This window comes from Microtus ochrogaster, chromosome 18 (genome assembly GCF_000317375.1).
Source record: "Microtus ochrogaster isolate Prairie Vole_2 chromosome 18, MicOch1.0, whole genome shotgun sequence".
Classification (NCBI taxonomy): Eukaryota; Metazoa; Chordata; class Mammalia; order Rodentia; family Cricetidae; genus Microtus; species Microtus ochrogaster.
In genome coordinates this window covers 11,512,691-11,533,838 of record NC_022020.1, presented here as the reverse complement: position 1 = coordinate 11,533,838, position 21,148 = coordinate 11,512,691, and the positions used below count along the sequence as shown (strand labels likewise).

Sequence of the window (21,148 nt, the reverse complement as noted above, 5' to 3'; positions counted from 1 at the left end):
CTTTCTCTTTCTCTCTCTCATTTTAACTCAGGATATTGATAGATTAATTTTAATTAATTATTAATGGCTTTTTAGTTTTCAATTTTCTTTTATTCTGCACCTTTTCTCTCATTCATATTCTTTTTCTGTTTGGTCCTTTTCATGTTGAAAAGTTCCTCACATCTGTTCAAAGCTTGCTTCCTCTTTCACATTGAGGTGTTAAGATGTTTACTGGATACAGTGAAAACTCATTAGTCAGTTCTTCATTTTGTGGTGAGACTTTGTAGACTTAGAATTATTGGTTGTCAGTTTTTATTATTTGTAATTGTTTTCTTTGGGGACATTTAGTTTCTTTAGAGATGAAATTTTTAAATTGCTACTTGTTTACTATAGAGCAGATTTAATTTTAAGTATCTTGTTAAAGTGGCTTTCTCTAGATTATTTTCGGAATAGTGTAGTTATTTGACTGTGAAACTTATCTAATTACATTACTTGTGTTCTCAGAGACCTTCCTGCATTTCTCTTTAGAGGGTGTGTGTCCTTTGCTTATAAAAGCAGGCAGAGATACTACTGTAGCTGAATTGTTCAGACAAATTTTAGAAAAACCCAACTATTAGTATAATATAAACCAAAAGAAAATGATTTCTTCGGCTTCTTCCCTATTACTTCAAAATTTACTCCTTTCAGTTTATTTATCTGGCTGCTGGGACTGAACCACAGGCCTTGCTAAGTATAAGCACACTACCACTGATCCTCATTTTATCTCTGAAAGATTGGAATGAGATACAGTGAAGTATGGAATTAATTAGAATGAGATTTCATCATGACAGATTGATGCCCTGGGGATTATTTTAAAAGTAAATTTATCCATTCCAATCATTGTTAGTTATATGCCCAGAACTTAGGTTTTCTGTTAGAGTGAGTTGGCATACTTTTCACTCATTCTGTTTAAGCTATAACTGTTGTGTTTTCCTCATAAGCCTGGCTTAACAGTGCCATATTTTCTTCATCAGATCGGTCAATTAAAGCTAGTGTTCCTTGGTACAGTAATTGGAAAGACACTTTCATGGAATTAAAAGAATCCTCGTTATATACAGGTATTTCTTGTGATGGGTCTCTTTTTCCAGATTGTTCTCGTGGTACTCCTTATCTGACCTATTTTCCACCACTTTTTCGTATTTGTGCCAGTTAATGCATCTCTAATTTTCCTTTGATGTGAAGGTGGTCTTAGGGTTCTCTTAAACTTTTACTTGTTCATCATCTATTATCTATTTCTTAAATCCATACATTGCTCTGGAATAGTCTAGTTTGAACTGCATGTTATTTTGATAAAAATGAAAAACATGCTGGCAAAGTGCATTGTATAGAGAGATGCTAGTTTCAACCCTCCTTTGAAGTTAAGGATGGCTGTGAACTCCTCATCTCTTGCATCCACCCAAGTGTTTGCTTGGCTTTATGAAGGAAACATTCACAGGGTATCATGACTGCTGTTTCTCTTGTCAATAAAAACAAGGATTAGGAGCAAAATAGTTTTCATCCCAAGCTATATAGAAACATTTTTATGGTGAAAGAATTGTCATTAGGTGTTAGTCTTGTGTTAAACACAAAAATTAAAAAGTACCATTTCTCTCCATTTCCTACAAAAAGCATAATTTGAAATATATAGCAAAAATAGTTTATTGGAAGTTAACAAAGTTAAAGACAGACAAAGGAATCACATTTCACAGCCCCTCAGAAAAACATGTAGCTGAGAGGAGAATTTACTTGTTCACCTGAACGTGACCTGTCTGAAGGATGGAAACCCATTTCTGTTTTGCTTCATGCACCTGTACTTAATGTCTAGTGTCTATTTCCAGTGTGTATAAGTATGTATCTTGCCCTTTTCTTTTTATTTAATTTAATTAAAAATTATGTATAATTTTAACATAGTAATAACTATGTTTATTAAGTTCTGAGGTCAAATTATGAAACACAATTGGGAGTGTAGCTCACTGATAGAGTGCTTATCTATCATGTATGACAGTCTAAGTTGAATCCTTAACGCCAGAAAAGCTGTGTGTGGAGGCATACACCTGCAGGTCCAGCACTTGGGAGGTTGAAACGAAGACCAGAAGTGTCAATTAGTTTCATTTCTGTTGCTCTGGTTAAGAGAAAGGATTTATTCTGAGGGAAGAAATGGCCTCAAAGCCAACCAGTCACATTATTTTGGCAATACCGAAGTAGAATGAGAATAAGAAATAGGGCCAGCCTAGAACACCTGAAAGCCCATCTCTAGTGAAGTATTTCCTCCAGAAAGGAAATACTTACACCATCTAAAGGTTCTATAACTTTCCCAAACAGTGCCTCCAGCTGGGACCAAATATTCAAATACATGAGCCTATGGAGGCATTTTATATTCAAATCACAAGGACTTTAAGGTCACCCTTAGCTGCACAGAGAGTTCAAGACAGCCTGGGCTATATGAGACCCCTGTCTCAGACACAGAATCAAAACTTGTAGTTGAGAAGTTGAGTTAGCCTCCATATATATATACATATATATATATATATATATATCCCCTCCCCCCTCCCCTCTTCTTATCCTCTATCCCTTTCTCCCATTCTCTTTTCTTCATTCCTAGAGATAATTAGTTGTATTAGGCTTTTTTCTTGTGATTGTGCTTGGGATTCAGCTGAGGACCTCATGCATGCTAACAAGTGTCCTACCACAGAGCTATATCCACAGCCCACATGTGTTAGATTTATCTTTTTGTTATTTGTCTTTGAAAATATAAACATATGTGTAACTTTTCATGTATTTTTTCCCTTTCTTACATAAAAATGCAGACTTTTGGTTGCTACTTTGTTTTGTCTGTTTGCTTGTTTATTTATTTTGAGACACAATCTTGTGCTATAGTCTTGGTTGGCATTGAACTCATAGCTCTTGCTACCTCAGACTTACAAGTATGAGCCTCTCTGTTTAGCTTTGGCTGTTAGAGATTTTACTTCACAGCCATATGGAGTTTCCTCTTTTAGTTACATATATACCATTTAATGGATGAATCACACATAGCTTATGTAGCATATCATTTAATGAATGGATCATAGTTTAGTCCTGATGATATAAGGGTCTTCTAGCCTTTTTTTTTGTCTTAATTTTTTTCCCCTTTGTTATAGAGTCATACCCCAGGATGGCCTCAAACTCCTGATCTTCCTGCTGTTACCTTGTAGCTGCCAGGAGTGCAGGTATTTGACATCACATTCAGGTTAATACAGATGATATAGTATGGCCTGGCTCATAGAAGATCTACTACCAAACAGAAACTTGCTCATATGAATACAGTTTTTTCTTTTGTTGCTGTTTATTTTGTTAATTTTTTAACATTAGTAAGGCAATAAAGGTAAAATAATCAAAATTGGTGTATATATATTCATTTCTGTGAAGTGAGCCATTTTCAATGAGATATTTTACTTAATGACAATTTTTGGTATCTCTTTTCTTGATATTGATAATAAATCAATGAATTTTTTAGCTGGAGATTATTTTTTAACTGATTTGGAGGGAAGAATATGTTCTAGTTGGTGAGAAAATTAGTTTCCTATTTTGACAAATATATATAGTTGTGTCATTCATTCTCCATTTCCATGAAGATTATAATATTGTTGGGAATTGTCCTCCTAACCATATTGCAAATGTGAACTGGTTTTTTTTTTCTTTTTTTTTTTAAATTCTAAGACAGAGTTTCTCTTTGTAGCTCTGGCTGTTCTGAAACTCTCTTGTGTTGACCAGGCTTGTCTCAAACTCAGAAATCTGCCTGCCTCTGCCTCTACCTCTGCCTCTGCTTCCTGAGTACTGGGATTAAAGGTGTGCACCACCACTGCCTGCTACACAGGAGCATTTCTTGTAGGACATTTGTTGTATTTTTTGTTTTGTTTTGTTTATTTTTGAGACAGGTCTCTCTTTGTAAGTCTTGTTTGTCCTGGATTCTGGTAATCAAAGGCCAGGTAGGGTGACATAGTTAGAACATATCTCAAAACAAAACAAAACAAACAAACAAATAACAAAAAGCTTATTTGGCGCCAGATGAGATATGGTATTTGGTCAGCACATATTTTTTTTTTCCTTTTCCTTTCTAGTCATTTATGCCTGGTCCTCCAGCTTCTACCTTGCAGGTGCTAGGATTACAGGCATATGCCATTATGCCTGTCTAACCAGCTCTATCTAGCATTCTTCTCTCTCTCTCTCTCTTTCATGCAACTGTCAGACTGGTGTCAGATTTGTAATTCTCCTGCCTCAGTCTCTTGAGTGCTGTGATTAAAGGCTTAAACTACCTTGACCAATTAAGCTTAGTATGTTCAGATTTTTTTAAAAGATGTAATGTGAATCGCTAAAGAGTTGACTTGATCATAAAATAATTATCCTTTGAAATTCTCTTTAGAAAGGCTTTGTTGGGTCAGTGAGATGACTCAGTGAGTAAAGGTGTTTGTTGCTGAACGTGTGACAACCTGAGTTCAGTCCCAGAACCCATGGTGTAAACAGAACCAAACTGAAAGTTGTCCTCTGACCTCCACATACATACAAACACATGCACACAGTCATAAAATATGTAAAATTTTAAAAGGCTTTGTTATAGTCATACTCAAGTCGTCAAGCTATAGAATTTGTCAGTCACACCCATCTTGACAGTTTGAGCCAGGTGATTCTCTGCGTGTCTGGAGCTGTTTTGCTCTGTGCACTGTAAGATGTCTTTGGTTTTCTGACCTCTTTCCGTAAGCACCAGTAGTTATGTCTCCTCTGTTGTGACAACCACAACTATCTTCCCATACTGTCCAGTTTCTTCTGAGGGGTAAGATCATCTTGGTGGAGAGTAAATGATGTACAACAGGATCGCTTAGAGTAGGGTCTGCTTATGACTGTGAGCTAACTGGTGTGGGGACCTAGAACTTAGTTCTAGTCACTGTGAGCTGGGAGTGACACCTTCATTCTGTTGACCTGAGTACCATATATAAATGGATTTGCATGAATAGCTTAAAATATACATGCTGCATATGTTATATATTTCTTTTTATGTGAATGACTTGATGTATTTATATAAAATGCTGCATCTGCAAATAAATTGTGCTGTTTGCTTTTATATCATATGTCTTAAAGAACAGGTAAAAGTACTTGTTTATTACTAGAAATTATTATCTTTATTTTTATAAACTGATTCTACTGAATTCTAACCATTTTGCATCTTGTTAATTTTAGCTACTACTCCATGGTTTGAGTCTTACAGAGAGACATTTCTGCAGTCCATGCCAGCATCAGATCATGAGTTTCTGAACCACTATTTAGCATGTATCCTTTAAGTCATCTGTAAGCCTGGAATTTGTTAATTGTAAAAACAAAGACAAAATACTTGATAAGTTATAGAGTATGGAGAAATTATTTTTTATTGGTAATGATACCACATTCAAAATTATTTTCTGATCTGGGTAGTTGAGATACATGTATGAATGTAGTGTGCATGGTGCATTGGTGTATGCTTATCTGAGTGTGCAAGTGTGTATGCTTGTATACATGGAAGCCAGAGGAAGAGTCTCCCTTAGATGCTCAGGCTGGCCTTGGACTCACAGTTCTAATTTGGAACTTTAGCCTCAACCCTCCTGAGTAGCTGGTATTACAGTCTGTGATATGAGGCCTGGCCAGATAATTTCTCCTAAAATTTATATTAATAAGGCAGTGTTTATCAGTGAGCGATGTTATAATTTCCCTGACAGTATGATTACAAGGTATGTTGGTGGCGTCATCTGGTGAAGCTGAACCTATGGAGCAGTTTTCAAAGTTGTCACAAGAACAGCATCGTATTCAGCACAACAGTGATTATTCCTACCCTAAGTGGTTTATCCCAAATACACTTAAATATTATGTGCTTTTGCATGATGTAACTTCAGGAGATGAACAGAGGTAAGCATTGCTTTTTAAATTTTAATTATTTTATCTTTTAAGTTGGATCACTTGTTTTTTTGGTTTGTGTGTCTGTGTACATGTATGCATACGCACATGTGTTATGGCATCCATGTGGAGGTCAGATGTCATCTTTTAGGGGTTGGTTTTCTTCTTCCACCACAGGGACCTGGGGATTGAATTTAGGTTGTAGGTGGCAAGTGCTTTTTTTTTTTTTTAAGATTAATTTGTTATGTTTAGTCTTCTGCCTGCATGTATGCTTACATGCTAGAAGAGGGCACCAGATCTCATAATAGATGGTTGTGCAGCACCAATTGATTGCTGGGAATTGAACTCAGGACTTGGGAAGAACAACTAATACTCTTAACCTCTGAGGCATCTCTCCAGCCCTAGCAAGTTGCTGAATTATCTTGCTGGTCTTTAATGAAGTCTTGGAATATAAGCATAAAAATAATTTTGTTTATGACTTTGGAGTTTATTTTGCCTTTTGTTTCGAGGTATGGATCAAATTAATCTTGTATGCTATGTTTGGTATCTCATTGCCATTTGGGACCTATAATTTACAACCTTGTTTTGAACATAAGTGATCACTGATTAATTGGATAGGTGAGATTGAGCGTAAAGTCTAGTTCACCATTTTCTTCTTAAGTTGTCACATTTCATTTTCTCTACCAACAGCTCACATGTTTAGTAATTTTCTTTCTTTGTTTTCCTTCCTCCTTTCCTTTTTCTTTTCTTTTTTTAAAGTATATTTCATGTAGCTTAAGCTGGCCTCAAACTTGGTATGTAGCTAAAGATGACATACATGTTTTTCAAAATTTAAATTTTTGTTTATTTTCTTATGTTTTAGTCTGAGAAGTAGCTCAAGGCTCAGCTTCTTTAAGTTCTGTAAGAACGAAGGGTGGTCTGTATAGTGAGGGCTTCATCTGCTTTGCTATAGTTCTTTCCTTTTCTTCCCTGTCCTATAAACATTTCTTTGGTTTTATAATTTTCATTTATTAATAAATGTTTTTAAAAGATACTCTCAAATTATACTTTCTGAGGATGAGTTTCCATAGTTGACAGAAAGTTGTTAACTGTATGTTTGAAGTTGCTCGGGAAATGGGCAGTCTCTGCTGTAGCTAATGTGGAAGGCTCCGAGATGGGCTGTGCTGTAAAGAAGCTAGTTTTGCTTTTTGTAGTTTCCCCAAATGAGTTTGGTCATTAGAATTGCCCATACAACAGATACTATTGTTTTGATTAGAATCATGAGTTTTTGTTTAAATTTTTATAACCTCTAATCTTCTGTTTTGCCTTTTTGGGGGGCATTCTTGGATTATTTGAAATGTTTGTTGTTGGCTGAAGCGATGCTCATGGTTGAGAGCACTTGCCACTCTTGCAGATGACTCAGGTCCAGGTCCCCGCACCCGCGTGGCAGCTTGAGACTGCCTATAGTTTGGCCTCAGGGGATCTGATACCCTCTTCTAGCCTACTTGAGCTCTTGCATGCAGGTATAGTGCACATCAAATCCATGTAGACTTACATACATTTTTTAAAAATCTAAATAAAATAAGCTCTGTTGTCAGTATTACCAGATGTCTCAGTAGATAAAGGTGCTTGATTCTAAGACTGATGACCTGAGTTCAATCCATAGAACCCATGTAGTAGAGAGAGAGCCAGCCGCTGCGAGTTGTCCTCTGATGTCTACATATGCAATGCTGTGTGTGTAATTTCCCTCCCCACAGAAATAAGCATAAAAATAATATAAAGAGAAATAAATAAAAAATTAAGATCTATTGTCTAAGGTCTACTAAATTCTGTCTGAAGTCTAAGGTTATTACCAAGTTTTTTCTCCTTTCTTTAGAGCTGAATCAATTTATGAAGAAATGAAACAGAAATATGGAACTCAGGGTTGCTATTTACTTAAAATTAATTCTCGAGCACCGAATCGAGCATCAGATGAACAGATACCAGATCCTTGGAGTCAGTATCTCCAGAAAAATAGTATTCAACACCAGGTACATTTGAAAAACTGATCGAAACCACAAAAGTTGTATTTTTGTAGATTTTTCTTTTATTTTTGGGGGGTGAGTGGAAACAGAGTCTTAATATGTATAACTGACTGGCCTGGAACCTGTTGTATAGATCGGGCTGGCCTTAAAATTCCCAGAGATCCACCTAATCTCGGCCCACAGAGTGCTAAGATTAAAGGTATGAATCACTAGGATTGGCTTGCGCTCTGTCTCCCTCTCCCCCCCTCTCTCTCCCCCTCCTCCCTCTCCCTCTCCCCCTCCCCCCTCTCTCTCTTTCCTCTTTTGACGTATTGTACAGACAGGCTGTGAACTTGTTATGTAGCTCAGCTGTCTGTCTTGATTTTAATCATCCTGCCTCAGTAAGTGCGCTTAAGTAGTGAGCCATTTCTCAAGCCCATTTTACTCATTTTGATATATGGAGTAATACTGACTTTCTTTCAGATTATGTTGTGGGGAAATCTTTAGATATAAAAGAACCCACACCACCTGACTGAATGTAAAACAGTTTTATTTTTTTGTTTTTTTATGCTTTTTTTTCTTTTTCAGGACCATGCTCAAAATAAAGGTAGTACTGAAAAGTTCAGTTCATAGTGGGCTGTCTAAGGTTCTGAAAGGAAATGCCAGTCTGATTCTTTAGTTTGAGAACTTTTAGTGGAAGACAGAGGTGTTGGAGAGAATATAATTCAGAATCTTAGGAAGCCAGAGTTTGAGAATCATTAAAGGTTACCACCTGACCTTTAAAGTAATGTTTTCACTTTTTGAAAGCATGTCTCCTTAAGTAAGGAGCAACTTGAGGAACAACTGTAGTTGCTCTTTATATTGCTGTCCACATAGCCTGTTTAGGGGAGCCCTGTCAATGATGAATTTAGACAATTCTTAATACTCGAAGTATAGCTATGCTCTGTTATATTATTCCAGGCTAGAATACCAACTTTCTGAAGTCTGTCTGGAGGGAAGGTTCACAGAGAGTTTCCTACCTGGCTTTATCTATTGCTATCAAGTTTTGGCACTCAGAATAATAATAGCCTATTTTTATTGGTCTTATGAAGTAGTCTAGGGTTCGAGGATGGCCTGAGTATTCAGTGCCTTTCTAGAATGGAATACTGTGTTGGGTATTTTTCACAGCCCTTCAGAATATTCTGAATCCACTCTAGCATTTCTTCTATGACCTGGCAGATTTTGAAGTTGTCCTTTTTTTTTTCCTTGCCTTATTTTTTAGGATTCATGTATATATTTATATGTCTATATAAATATCTGTGTGCATGAATATTGAGATACATTTTGCTATTATTTTTTAGGATTCATGAACATATTTATGTGCCAATATAAATATCTGTGTGCATGAATATTGAGATACATTTGAGATACAGATCATTTGAATGCAGAAGAATTAGCATAGTTAATTGAATATGAAAAGGAATTAAGCTGCAACATTATGGATCATTATGACAACTTGATATGCTGAAATTAGAAGGCCAGAAGAGTATTCCTTCAGCAAGTACATGAAGCCAGAAGAGTCATAGGCAATAGTGTAATATTTAAACATGATTAATTACATTGCTAATGCTTTTGTATTTTATTTTGCTAGGAATCATATGAAGATGGCCCTTGTACTATGACCTCCAATAAGAATTCTGATAGTAACTTGCTCTCATTGGATGGACTAGATAACGAAATCAAAGGTCTTGTTATATTTTCTCTAAGTTCCCTTTTGACTATTAAAGCATTCTAACCTTCACAGATAAAGGATGGGCACTTTCAGCACCAACCCCTTTCAGTACTGGTGATTGGGTTTAAGACTTTGCAGATGCTAGTTAAATATTTTATTTCTGACATATCCCCAAACCCCCTTTCTTTGAAAAAAAAATTTAAAAGATTTATTTTAAATTATGTGTATGTGTGTTTATGTGTGGGGATGTATCTGAATGCTGGTGCCAAAGGAGGTCTGAGATCCACTCAGAATTGAGTTACATACAGGTGGTTGTGAGCTGCCTGATGTGGGTGCTGGGAAGTTAACTCAGGTCCTCTGCAAGAGAAGTAAATACTGCTAACTACTGAACCATCTCTAAGCTACCCCTCCTTTTTCAAATTTTATGACAAGGTTTTGACTAAGTTATTGACTATTCTTTTTTTGTTGTTGTTGTTTTTTTTTTTTTTTGAGACAGGGTTTCTCTGTAGCTTTGGTGCCTGTGCCGGAACTAGTTCTTGTAGACCAGGCTGGCTTCGAACTCCCAGAGATCTGCCTGCCTCTGCCTCCCGAGTGCTGGGATTAAAGGCGTGCGCCACTACTGCCCGGCTTGACTATTCTTTAAATTGGGATTTTCTTGTCCCGTCTTCCAAAGTAGTGAGAAATTAAGGTATCTTTCTGTATAAGCTGTCCTTGAACTTAGAATTTTCTTTCTCTACCTTCTAGGTACTGGGAGATAGACATGTGCCAGCACACCTGGCTCAGAAGTTAATGTTTTTTCTTATTTTATGCAGTCCTTTGGATTCTGTTTTTTATACTTTACATTTGAATTTGTGTTATAAGAATAGTGGCTCATGAGGGCTAGAGAGATGATGGTTCAGTGGTTATTGATCTTTCAGAGGACCCTGAGTTAGATCTCAGTACCCAAGCCAGACCACTCACAGCTGCCTGTACCTCCAGCTCTCGGGGAACCTAACGCCCTCTGCTGGCCTCCATGAGCTTCATGTACACACAAATAAAAATTTAAAAAATGATTATGGCTGGTCAATCAGAATATTATATCACATTAAAAAGGGAATAATGCTATTGGAAATGTAATATATAGCATAATTTCACAAATTCATATGATTTTTAAAACTATATTCCTATATTTTAAATTGTAGTTTTGGCAATAATGGTTCTAAATTTTTTGTTTGTTTGTTTTATTGGTCTTACCGTTGGTCCAGGCTGGCCTGAAACTCACTGCCTGCCTCTGAACTTGAGATCCATTTCTCTCAAATTTCCAATTGCTGGGCTTATAGACATGTGCACCATGTGCAGCTGCTGTAATACAACGCAGCTCTTTAAAGCAGGACCCTCCCTTCTTTGGGAGCTATTGCTCTGTTTCTCAGTAAAACCTTGCTTGCTCTCCAAAAATAAGGTAATTCACTGTAGTCTTTTAAAACTGAGTTGCCTAGGTCCTTAAACTTAATATGCAGGCAACAGTTATTAACTCAAGCGCCTTAATTAAAATTTTTATTGCACACATTTACATATGTGGACATGCATGTATGTTTCTGCATGTGGGCGCAACGTCCTGTGTGTGGAGTTCAGTACCTGTAGGAAGTCAGTTTTTCCTTTTCATGTGTGGGTTCTAGAATCAAACTGTTGTCAAGCAGCCTTCTCTGGACTATCTCTCCAGTTCAAGGGTTTAATATAAAATGGGAAAATGTTAATGATATTTCATCTCAGATACACACAGAGGGAAGTTTTGTCATTTTTTTACTTTAATAGTATGGTAGTTTTGTTACATTTTGTGTTGCATTCTGAGAGTAAAAGAGAGATTTGTTTTTCAGTAGATGGTTTACCAAATAGCTTCAGAGTTCATCCACTTCAATTAGACCAATGCGGTGACCCTCCTAATACCGATGGCTCAGATCATACAAAGTCGGCTTCAGTGCGTGAAACCAAGAAAGCAAGTACTGGAGTGATTCGTGGTGCTTGTTTAACACTTACTGATCATGATAGAATTCGACAGTTTATACAAGAGTTTACATTCCGTGGCCTTTTGCCACATATAGAGAAAACAATTCGGCAGTTAAATGATCAGGTAAGACTTAAGTTTTTTTAGGTTATTAATCTTCAAATTAAGTCAGTGAGTTTAAGACTTTATTAAAAGTTTTGTTTTGTGTTTAAAGTTTTGTTTTGATTTTTGTTTTACAATAAGCTGTAAAAGCTACCTGAAGTCAGTATCAGTAATGAAGTTCTTTTTAACACTAGAGAAGCCTTATTTGTTTTCAGTTGGAATTTTTTCAGTTTTTTGGACAAATTATTTTTTAAGACTTATCAGTTTTAATTTTATGTACATGAATGTTTTGCCTGCATGTATGTATATGTATCATTTCACATTTGTTGACCACAGAGGACATAAGAGGGATTGGATATCCTGGAACTGGTGTAACAGGTAGTCCTTAGCCACCATATAGTTGCAGGAAACTGAGCTTGTGTTCTATTGCAAGAGCAGCAAAGTGCTCTTAACGACCAAGCCAGTTTTACAGCCTGTATATTAGACATTAAAAAACAAAACTGTTTTTAGTTTTATTTTATGAATATGAGTGCTTTGCCTGCACATATGTATATGCATCATGTATGTACCTGGTCCCTGAAGAGTGGAGTGTTGGATTTCCCAGAACTGGAGTTACAGTTGGTTGTCAGCCACTGTGTTGGTGCTGAGAGCTGAAGTCGGGTCCTCTTCAAGAAAAACAATTGCTCATATCTGCTGAGCCATTTTTGCAAACTCTAGTCTGTTTTTCAATTAGTGTTATTAAAATAATTGTTTACTTACTAGTAAAACAATTTTTTGTTTGTAGAAAATACTTTAAGCCTTTATATTTGTCAACATGTTTAAATATTTTTTTTCTAGCTAATATCAAGGAAAGGTTTGAGTCGATCTCTGTTTTCTGCCACTAAGAAATGGTTTAGTGGCAGTAAAGTTCCAGAAAAGAGCATTAATGAGCTGAAAAATACATCTGGGTTGTTGTGAGTAAGATATCACTATATTTCATTCTACTGCATTTAACTTTGTCTTATGTTTAACTACAAAACAGTGGTTGTCTCTTTAGTTTCTTAATATTCTTATTGGTCAAAACTTAATGATTTCTAAGACACTAATTAAATTCTATTTTAAAAAACAACTCTAATTGTACATTTTTAGAAAAATATTTATTTTTATGTGCATTAGTGTTTTGCCTGTATGTGTGTCTGTGTGAGGGTATCAGGTTCCCTAGAACTGGAGGTACAGACAGTTGTGAACTGCCATGTGGGTGCTGGGAATTGAATCCAGGTCCCCTGGAAGAGCAATCAGTGCTTTTTAACTACTGAGCCATCTTTTCAGACCCTCTAATGGCACTTTTAAATCAAGTTATTTTTTTGAGATGAAGTCTGACTCTAAGCTCAGGATGGCTTGGGACTTGTTTGTAATAATCCTATTTCAGTTTCCTAAGTACTGGAATTACAGGTGTGAACTGCTACCATGGCTGATTTATTGGACATTGGAAAATAAACTCTTCAGCCAAAAATACTACAGGCTCCCCCCATTGCTTTTAGTTGCTCACCAGAACTAAGACCCCATTGCTGTGATTACAGAACAATGAGAAAGTAAACTGGAACTGACCAGAACAGTTTCTTCCTAGTGGTTGGTTAGCTTTCATAATGCTAGAAGGTGATATATAGATTACTGGGGAAAAATTCATCAGTGAACTTACTCATCTGGACATCACCTTAACCACCTGGTAGGCTGCATATGCCCACTGGTCCAATAGTGGCATGTATAATTACGGTGGTAACCAATTATTTTTAGATTGGATTTGACCTGCACCAGGAATGAATTCGTGGCTGCTGTACTGTAATTCTGTCAACAAACCATGGCTAAAGTGGTGATAAGCAAAAAGAAACCTTAAAATAACTCAGAATGTCATTTTACTTCGGATCTGTTCTCTATTTGTAAGAAGATGCACTTAGATTTGGTATTCAGTACTAGCTCTTTTTTTTGTCTGAAGTGCTTTGATATATATATATATATATATTTAAAGGCAATGTATTGCTGATTTGCCCCATTTGGCCTTCAGCTTGGAGCTTTTCTGCTTCAGGCTCCTATGTGTCTGTGAACTACCATGCTGGGCTTCTCTGCCTACTATTTTGAGACAAGGAATCTATTTAGCAAGTTTTGTTTCTTATAAAATCTTGCTTTAATGGAAAATGACACGAGTCTATTTTGATTTTTTTCTGAGTTGTATATAAATAAGTCACCTGATATTATTTATTTCATAACTTGTCCCTGGGGCAAATACTTGTCTGCAGTTGAGAAGCTTACAGGGCTATAAATTAAACATATTAATTAACATTTGGACTCCAAATAGTTTTGAGAATCATCCTTGAAGATAGGATTTTTGCAAAACAGATCAAATTCTTTCATGTTCTGGGTAGTTGAACAGTTTACTAGACATTTTCTGTGTGGCCATTCTTTATAATATATTATTTCCTTATGTTCTAGGTATCCACCAGAAGCACCTGAGCTTCAAATAAGAAAAATGGCTGACTTGTGCTTTTTGGTGCAGCATTATGATTTGGCTTACAGTTGCTATCACACTGCAAAGAAGGATTTTCTTAATGATCAAGCGATGCTTTATGCAGCTGGAGCCTTGGTTGGTACTGTTTGTTTATTTTGTGGTGTTGTGTTGGGGACCAGCCTTGACACAAACACCCCTCACCAGGGTAGAGGCGTGGGGATTTAGAAAATGGTAAAGACTATGAAGACGCGAATGAAAGTAATAAAACGAGAAACATAGGATAGTATCAGGAGGGAACTCCATGAATACTGAACATTTGCCTGTATTTAATTAATTTCCAGCTGCTTAAAATACCCCTGACTCCAAAAAGTAGGAGTAAGATAAAAGACTGCATTAAAACTATACAAGGAAATGAACAGACCATGAAAGTCACGGGCTACCTTCACAGTTAAACATTCTTTTGCTAGAACAAAACAAATCACCCTAGTCTCACTCATGCCCTAGACCAAAACAATTTGTAGGCCAACCACTTCCTGGGTGGAATTCAAAGTTATCTCCATAAAGGGAACTGGAACTTAGTTGGGTTCTTAGACTTTTGTTTGAGGTAGAAGCACAATAACCTTGAAGGAACTAGAGGAAAGTTCCAACTCTGACTTCCACAGTTGAGTATCAAGCCCAGGACCTTGCATGGCTTAGAGAGTGGTCTGTGACTTGCTGAGCTATATTCCCAAGTCTTTGATGCATTTTAGAAAATGAAAATTGTCAACATTTTGTGCATATGGACTTCCTCTCCACAGTAGTGTCTTCCCCCTCCTTTCCTTCTTCCCCTTTGTACAGTTCTGGGACAGGTTTTACTTCCTCTTTCACCCTCCTGTTAGGAGCTCCTCTTCCTCTCAATCCCACCAGGAAGAAGTGTTTGGTATTCAGATTGTGTCCTCCAGCTGTGCTAAATTGTCCAACAAGCTATCTAGGTCACCTTCCAAGTTACCAGGTTCTGGTTTTGTTTGTGCTTGATTACACAGCTGAATAGGCTTCAGGACAAATGTTTCAAATCTGTTCCTCTCAGGTTTATTGCTTCTACAATAGCTTTTATAAACCCCAGATATTTTCAGCTATTACTGTATAATGTTATAAAAAATATACCTTATTTTCCAGCACTAAACTCGCTTCTCATATAGATGATACCTTTGCTTAAATGTAATAGGTTTGAAATGTAGATTAAAGTAGGAAAATTGTACAGCCACATAGTGAGTGCAGTTTTATGTATGTGTGTAACAGCATACCGAATATATGGTGATGTTTTTATAAAATTATTGCTTAAAACATTCTCACCTTCTAATGGCGTAGTCATTTTGGTTTAAATAAGTACATTGTGATATCTTGGCAACAAAATTACTTCAGAACAAATTTTTCAGGATTCACCTTTGTTACAGATATGTCAAGATACACCTTTAAATTATACATAACTCTGTGGGGTTTTTTTGTTTTTTGTTTTTTAAACAGGGCTCTGTTTAGCCTGCCTAGCCTAGAACTTACTGTGTAGACCAGGCTAGCCTCAAACTTAGAGAGATCAGCCTGCCTCTGCCTCCTAAGGGCTGAGATTAAAGATGTGGAACATCACATCCTGCAAAGACCAGAATTTTAAGTCAAAACAAATATTCATTTGTTTTGAGTCAGCATTAAACTGTGAAATTTATACATTTATGCTCTGAGATGTTTTAAGTTTACTGAGTGTTAAATGTGCGACTGTTTTTCCTCCCTTAGGAAATGGCAGCAGTGTCGGCCTTTCTTCAGCCAGGAGCTCCTAGGCCATACCCTGCCCATTACATGGACACAGCAATTCAGACCTACAGGGATATCTGCAAGTAGGTGACCATAGTATTTACATTTTGCCTATTTTTGGGACAGAGTTGGTATTTATTAGTAGTTCTTTGTTTTTCATGCTTTAGATTCTCAAATGAAGTTAATTTAGTCAGAGACAAGTTGAAGGAAAATAGTGCTTATCACCTTCTGGTTTCAGCTTCTAGCTGCCTTGCATTTGTGGATGACAAGTTGATATATGTACCGTTGAGGCTCTGTGCTACATTGAGGGTAATTTTTGTTGTGGGACATTTTTTATTTTACCTACTATTAAGGCAGAAATTAGCCATTTGAACTCTCCTTGTTAATTAGGCAAAAACATGAAGAGTCAAGTAATATAGACTTAGTGAGAAGTAGTGAGTATTATTAGAATTCTTAAAAGGCAACTGGACTGGCCAGAGTCCTCAGAAGGAAGTTCTTAGGTTATTTGGTAGGTAGGCTTTCATGCAGGGTGGCTAGGTTTTGTAGTCATGGGGACATTTCTAGAATTATGAGTTATAGGAGTAAGTTTTCTTTATAGTTTTGCTGATAAAGGTCAATTTGTGTATATGGAAAGCATTGGAGGATAGATAGGTTGGAGATAAATTAATATTAGAAACCTTAACTGTCATTTATTCTTCATTAAATAGAATTAAGGTTTATGTAGTACTAAATGAAAATTGCTACATATTTGAGTAGACATTCATCATTATAAAAGCAAATTTTTAGTACATTAATCAAACTTGCTTTGTTTTGTTTTTTTGAGACAAGGTTTCTTTGTGTAGCTTTGGAGCCTGTCCTGGAACTTGCTCTATAGACCAGGCTGGCCTCAAACTCACAGAGATCCACCTGTCTCTGTCTCCTGAATGCTGGGATTCAAGGAGTGTACCACCACCGCCTGACCAGACCTTTTTTTTTTTTTTTAAATAATGCTAGATTGAACCCATAACTTTACCCACTGAGTTACATGCCTGATGTTTCTTTTGTAGAATAGATGCATTGGAAGACAGAGATAGAGAAATCACTTTGAGTCTCTATCATTCATGTAGAGGTAATAGTAATAGCAGAGCTTACTGTGGACCAGCATTCACAGGGCTGGCAAGATACCAGTGATTAAAGATGGCTGCTGTCAAGCTTGACAACTTGAGTTGATCCCCTGGACCCACACAGTAGAGTAGAATTAACTCCTGAAACATGTCCTGACTTCCACATGAATGCTGTAATGACAAGTGCATTTGTGCCCCACATGTGCATCCACACAAATAAAAATGTAATCATTTCTTTAAAAATTTAGCAATTTATAGAATTTAAAACTGAGCCTTATGTGAGTTGTGAACATTGGAAGCTTACCTTTTGTGTTCATTAAGGCAGACTTAACATATTTAGGAATACCTACTTAAAAATGTAATTTGTGGAAAGTATGATAAATCAGCAAAACATTTGTTTGTTTTGTGGGGTATGGGTCTTATGTATTCCAGGCTGGTTTGAACTTGCTATGTAGCTGAGGGTGATCTTAAATTTGTGATCCTCTGTCTCCATTTCTGGGGTGGCTAGGATCACATGTGTAAACTTTGGGACCTGCTCTTACTTTTTCTTTTTAAAAGACAGGGTCTCACTATGTAGCCCAGCATAGCTTGGAACTCAGCATGTAAACCATGCTGGTTTTCCCCTCACAGAGATCCACCTACCTCTGCCTTTCACATTCTGGGATTATAGACATGTGATATCATGTCTCGACTACAATACGTTTTGAGAGTAATAGTGCTCTCACCAACATTTTTATTTATTTATGTTTCTCTCAGTGGGTATGGGCATGCTATGGCAAGGACAACTTGATGGGAGTCTGTTCTCTCCACCACTTGTGAGCCACTGGAATCAAACTTAGGTCATTAGACTTTGTTGCAAGCAACTTTACCCACTGAGTTATCTCACTGCACCCCCTTTCTTGTGTATAAAAATTACTTTATTACAGTTGTTTTTAAAAAACATTTCCTTTGCTACAATACAAAGGATACTGACAAACAAAATACTACATATAATTTGTTTTCACTGTTATGTTCTGAGAACTTGGTAATAGCTTTGCATGTATAATCTATACGATTGGTACAGATTATATATGAACTGTACGGTATGCAGGACCAGAAGAATACTGATACTACTGTACAATAGCCTTACCAGTTAGTGCTGTGGATCATTTCCACCAAAAGGAAAATGCACATCTGTAGTTACAGTTATCCTCTTTTTGGATACAAAATCTTATAATGTAGCACAGATAGTCTTGAATTCATCATCATTCTCCTGTCTCAGCCTCCTAAGTGTTAGGATTGTAGGTGTGCACTGCTGTGTTCAGGCTTGCATGTGTTCTTACTTTAGAATTGTGTGATGAGAAAGTGTTGGCTGGAGCGCTAGCGTGTCATTTGCCAGGCCCCCTGTTTAACCCAGCACTTCTAAAGGGAATAGAGATCATGAGGACAGACTTTTTTTTTTTAATCTTGATCATTTTATTAGAATTTGATAACAGTAACAGCAGGGGAGACAGACTGGAAACTACTGGAAGGAGACGAGGAAGAAATAGCCTTGCCTTTTGAGTTACAGTCCAAGAGAGCAGGCAAATTCACTTGTGGAGATTGACAAGCAGCTGTGTGGGTGTGGGGCTGGGTGGGCATAAGATGGGTTCTTAGAAAAAGTGAGAATGTAACATGCTAGGACTTTGACATGTATCCAAGGGGGCTAGAAAAAGGAGACGGGGACAGGCTTAGCTATGAAGCTCTGCAAGCAAGTCCGGGATAGACTTCTTGCTCAAAATCAGCTAGTGGACTCCTTGAATGCATGGTAACTTGGATGTGCTGAAGAATTACTGTGATGCTGATTATTCTCCTTGTCTGTTTTTGTTTAGGAATATGGTGTTGGCTGAAAGATGTGTGTTGCTTAGTGCCGAAATTTTAAAAAGTCAAAGCAAATACTCAGAGGCTGCAGCCCTTCTAATACGGTTGACAAGCGAGGTACTGGACTTGTAGTGTTTGATTTTCTTAGTGTGTAAAGAGGTAAAATTCCTAGCAATTGCCCTGCCTCAGCCTTCTGAGTACTGGGATTCCAGTTATGAATACCATACTCAGCTACTCTATCTTTAATAATTTGAACTTATTTATTGAAAATTATGTTTTTAAATTTACTTTATGTTTATGAATATTTTGTATACATGTATGTATGTTCTTCATATGTGTGCCTGGTGCTCGCAGAATCAGAAGAACGTGTCAGATCCCCTGGAACTGGAGTTAACTAATGGTTATGAGTCTCTATGTGGGTACTGGAAACTGAACATTGGTTCTTTGCAAGAACAACCAGTGCTCTTAATTACTGAATCATTTTGTAGCCCTAATTGAATTAATTTTGTTTCTGTAGTCTGTCTACCTTTCATTATTAACTAACCACAGCCATGCATGTGACATCTTGTTTGATGTAAGTTCTGTGCTGTGTACCACTAAGACATGCATATTATTCAATCTTACATAAAACTGGTACTAACAAAATCACTACGTAATGTTTAATCTGTTTTTACTGATATGACCATTTAAAGAAAACCATTAAGCTTTAAAAATGCATCCAAAGTAGATAAATCTAAAAGATGACTGGCCATACTAACCCACTCTTTGGATACATCCAAGGCATCTTAAGTAATATATCAATTTAAATGATAAAAATAAATTTAAAACCTTTTACCCAGTACTTTTGTGACATGCTGTCAGCATCAATCTCTCCTTGCTCAGGAAGAGGGGCTTGTAGTATTTGAGGTGATTGTCTTCATCCATCTGTCACAGGATGACTGGCCATTGTTAGTGGGCTTCATGGAATTCTTATTCTCTGAAACATTCTTTTATTCATATCACAAAGGTCCCCCAATATGCCTACTAGTTTCATTTTAATTTCTGATTACTGCTACTGTGTATGTATGTTGGTGACACAGAGGCGGAGCTCAGAGTTGTTTGTGGAGTCAGGTCTCTCCTCTCCTTTATGTCAGTTTGATGGGTCCAGCTTAGGTGGCCAGGCTGTGACACTTGCCTGTGCCTGCTGAGCTGCTTCACTTGACCTCTACTGCCTTTTACATCACTGCTCTTCCTGCTTTGTCTCTGCCTGTGCTTCACATAGTTTGCTGATCATGTCCTTCAGGTGGGCCTTTCTTGTTCTCCACCTTGCTCTAAATGTTTCCTTTCTACTCTCATATACTACTGTAAAACTTGGCATCATATAGAAGTTGTGTTTAATCTTGAGGTTAGCCTTCTACCTTTTTTTTTCTTTTTTTGAGCCATTTAGGGTTTGTATTACAGGCTGATCTGAACTGTGTCATTCCATAGTCCATGCTATCTTTGAACTCATTCCTCTTGCCTCCACCTTCTGAGTGTCAAGATTACAAAGAGGCATGAAACCACATCCTCTTAGATTTTACTTTTTTTAAAGATTTAATTTTCTTTTTAAGTGTGTGTGTGTTCATGAAAGTGTAGTACCTTCAGAGGCCAGAAGGTTTCAGATCCTCTGGAACTGGTACAGGTAGCTCAGCTGCCTAATATGGATGCTGAGAATCACTCTGCAAAAGCAGTCCTCTTCTATGCCTTTAACTACTGATCTTGCCAGCCCATCTTTTGCATTTTTATCCTTAGTATCTAATACTGAGGTTTGCACATGACAATCTAGATATGTTTGTTAAGCTGAATGAATGCCTTTAAAAATATTTTTCTAAGATATTAGTGTCACATATGAATTTAAAGTGTTTAGAAATTGGTATATGTGATGCAAAAAATGCTTGTCAAGCTGAATAAATGCCTTTAAAGAGATTTCTCTGAGACATCTTACTGTTGTGTGTGATCTTTTTAGTGTTTAGTAATTGATATATGTGATACATTGACCAATAAGCATGAACTGGTATGTCTTAAGTTATTGATGTATTGCTGTAAAGAGACACTGACCAAAGCCACACTTATAAAGGAAAGCATTTAACTGGGGGCTTGCTTAGAGTTTTTATAGGTTTAGTTGGTCCAGTATCATGACAGGGAGCATGGCAGCATTCAGGCAAGGTCTGAATCAATAGCTGAGAGCTACATCTTTATCCTTAGGTAGGTAGGTAGGTAGGTAGGTAGGTAGGTAGGTAGGTAGAGAGAGAG

General features: G+C 36.9%; 1 protein-coding gene across 2 annotated transcripts in view; it reads left to right on the top strand.

Annotated features, from left to right (window-relative positions):
- The window catches only part of Trappc8 (trafficking protein particle complex 8), an 85,003-nt gene that overhangs the window by 21,437 nt on the left and 42,418 nt on the right, over positions 1-21,148 (top strand). The window contains exons 3-11 of one of the 2 annotated variants that reach the window (XM_005355807.2): positions 5,209-5,298; positions 5,733-5,907; positions 7,751-7,904; positions 9,508-9,601; positions 11,445-11,695; positions 12,509-12,624; positions 14,138-14,288; positions 15,918-16,018; positions 18,889-18,994. In XM_005355807.2, coding sequence (XP_005355864.1) covers positions 5,209-5,298; positions 5,733-5,907; positions 7,751-7,904; positions 9,508-9,601; positions 11,445-11,695; positions 12,509-12,624; positions 14,138-14,288; positions 15,918-16,018; positions 18,889-18,994 — 1,238 coding nt within the window. Of the gene's footprint in view, positions 1-5,208; positions 5,299-5,732; positions 5,908-7,750; positions 7,905-9,507; positions 9,602-11,441; positions 11,696-12,508; positions 12,625-14,137; positions 14,289-15,917; positions 16,019-18,888; positions 18,995-21,148 lie in introns of both variants that reach the window. The other variant, XM_005355808.2, reaches the window with a different exon arrangement.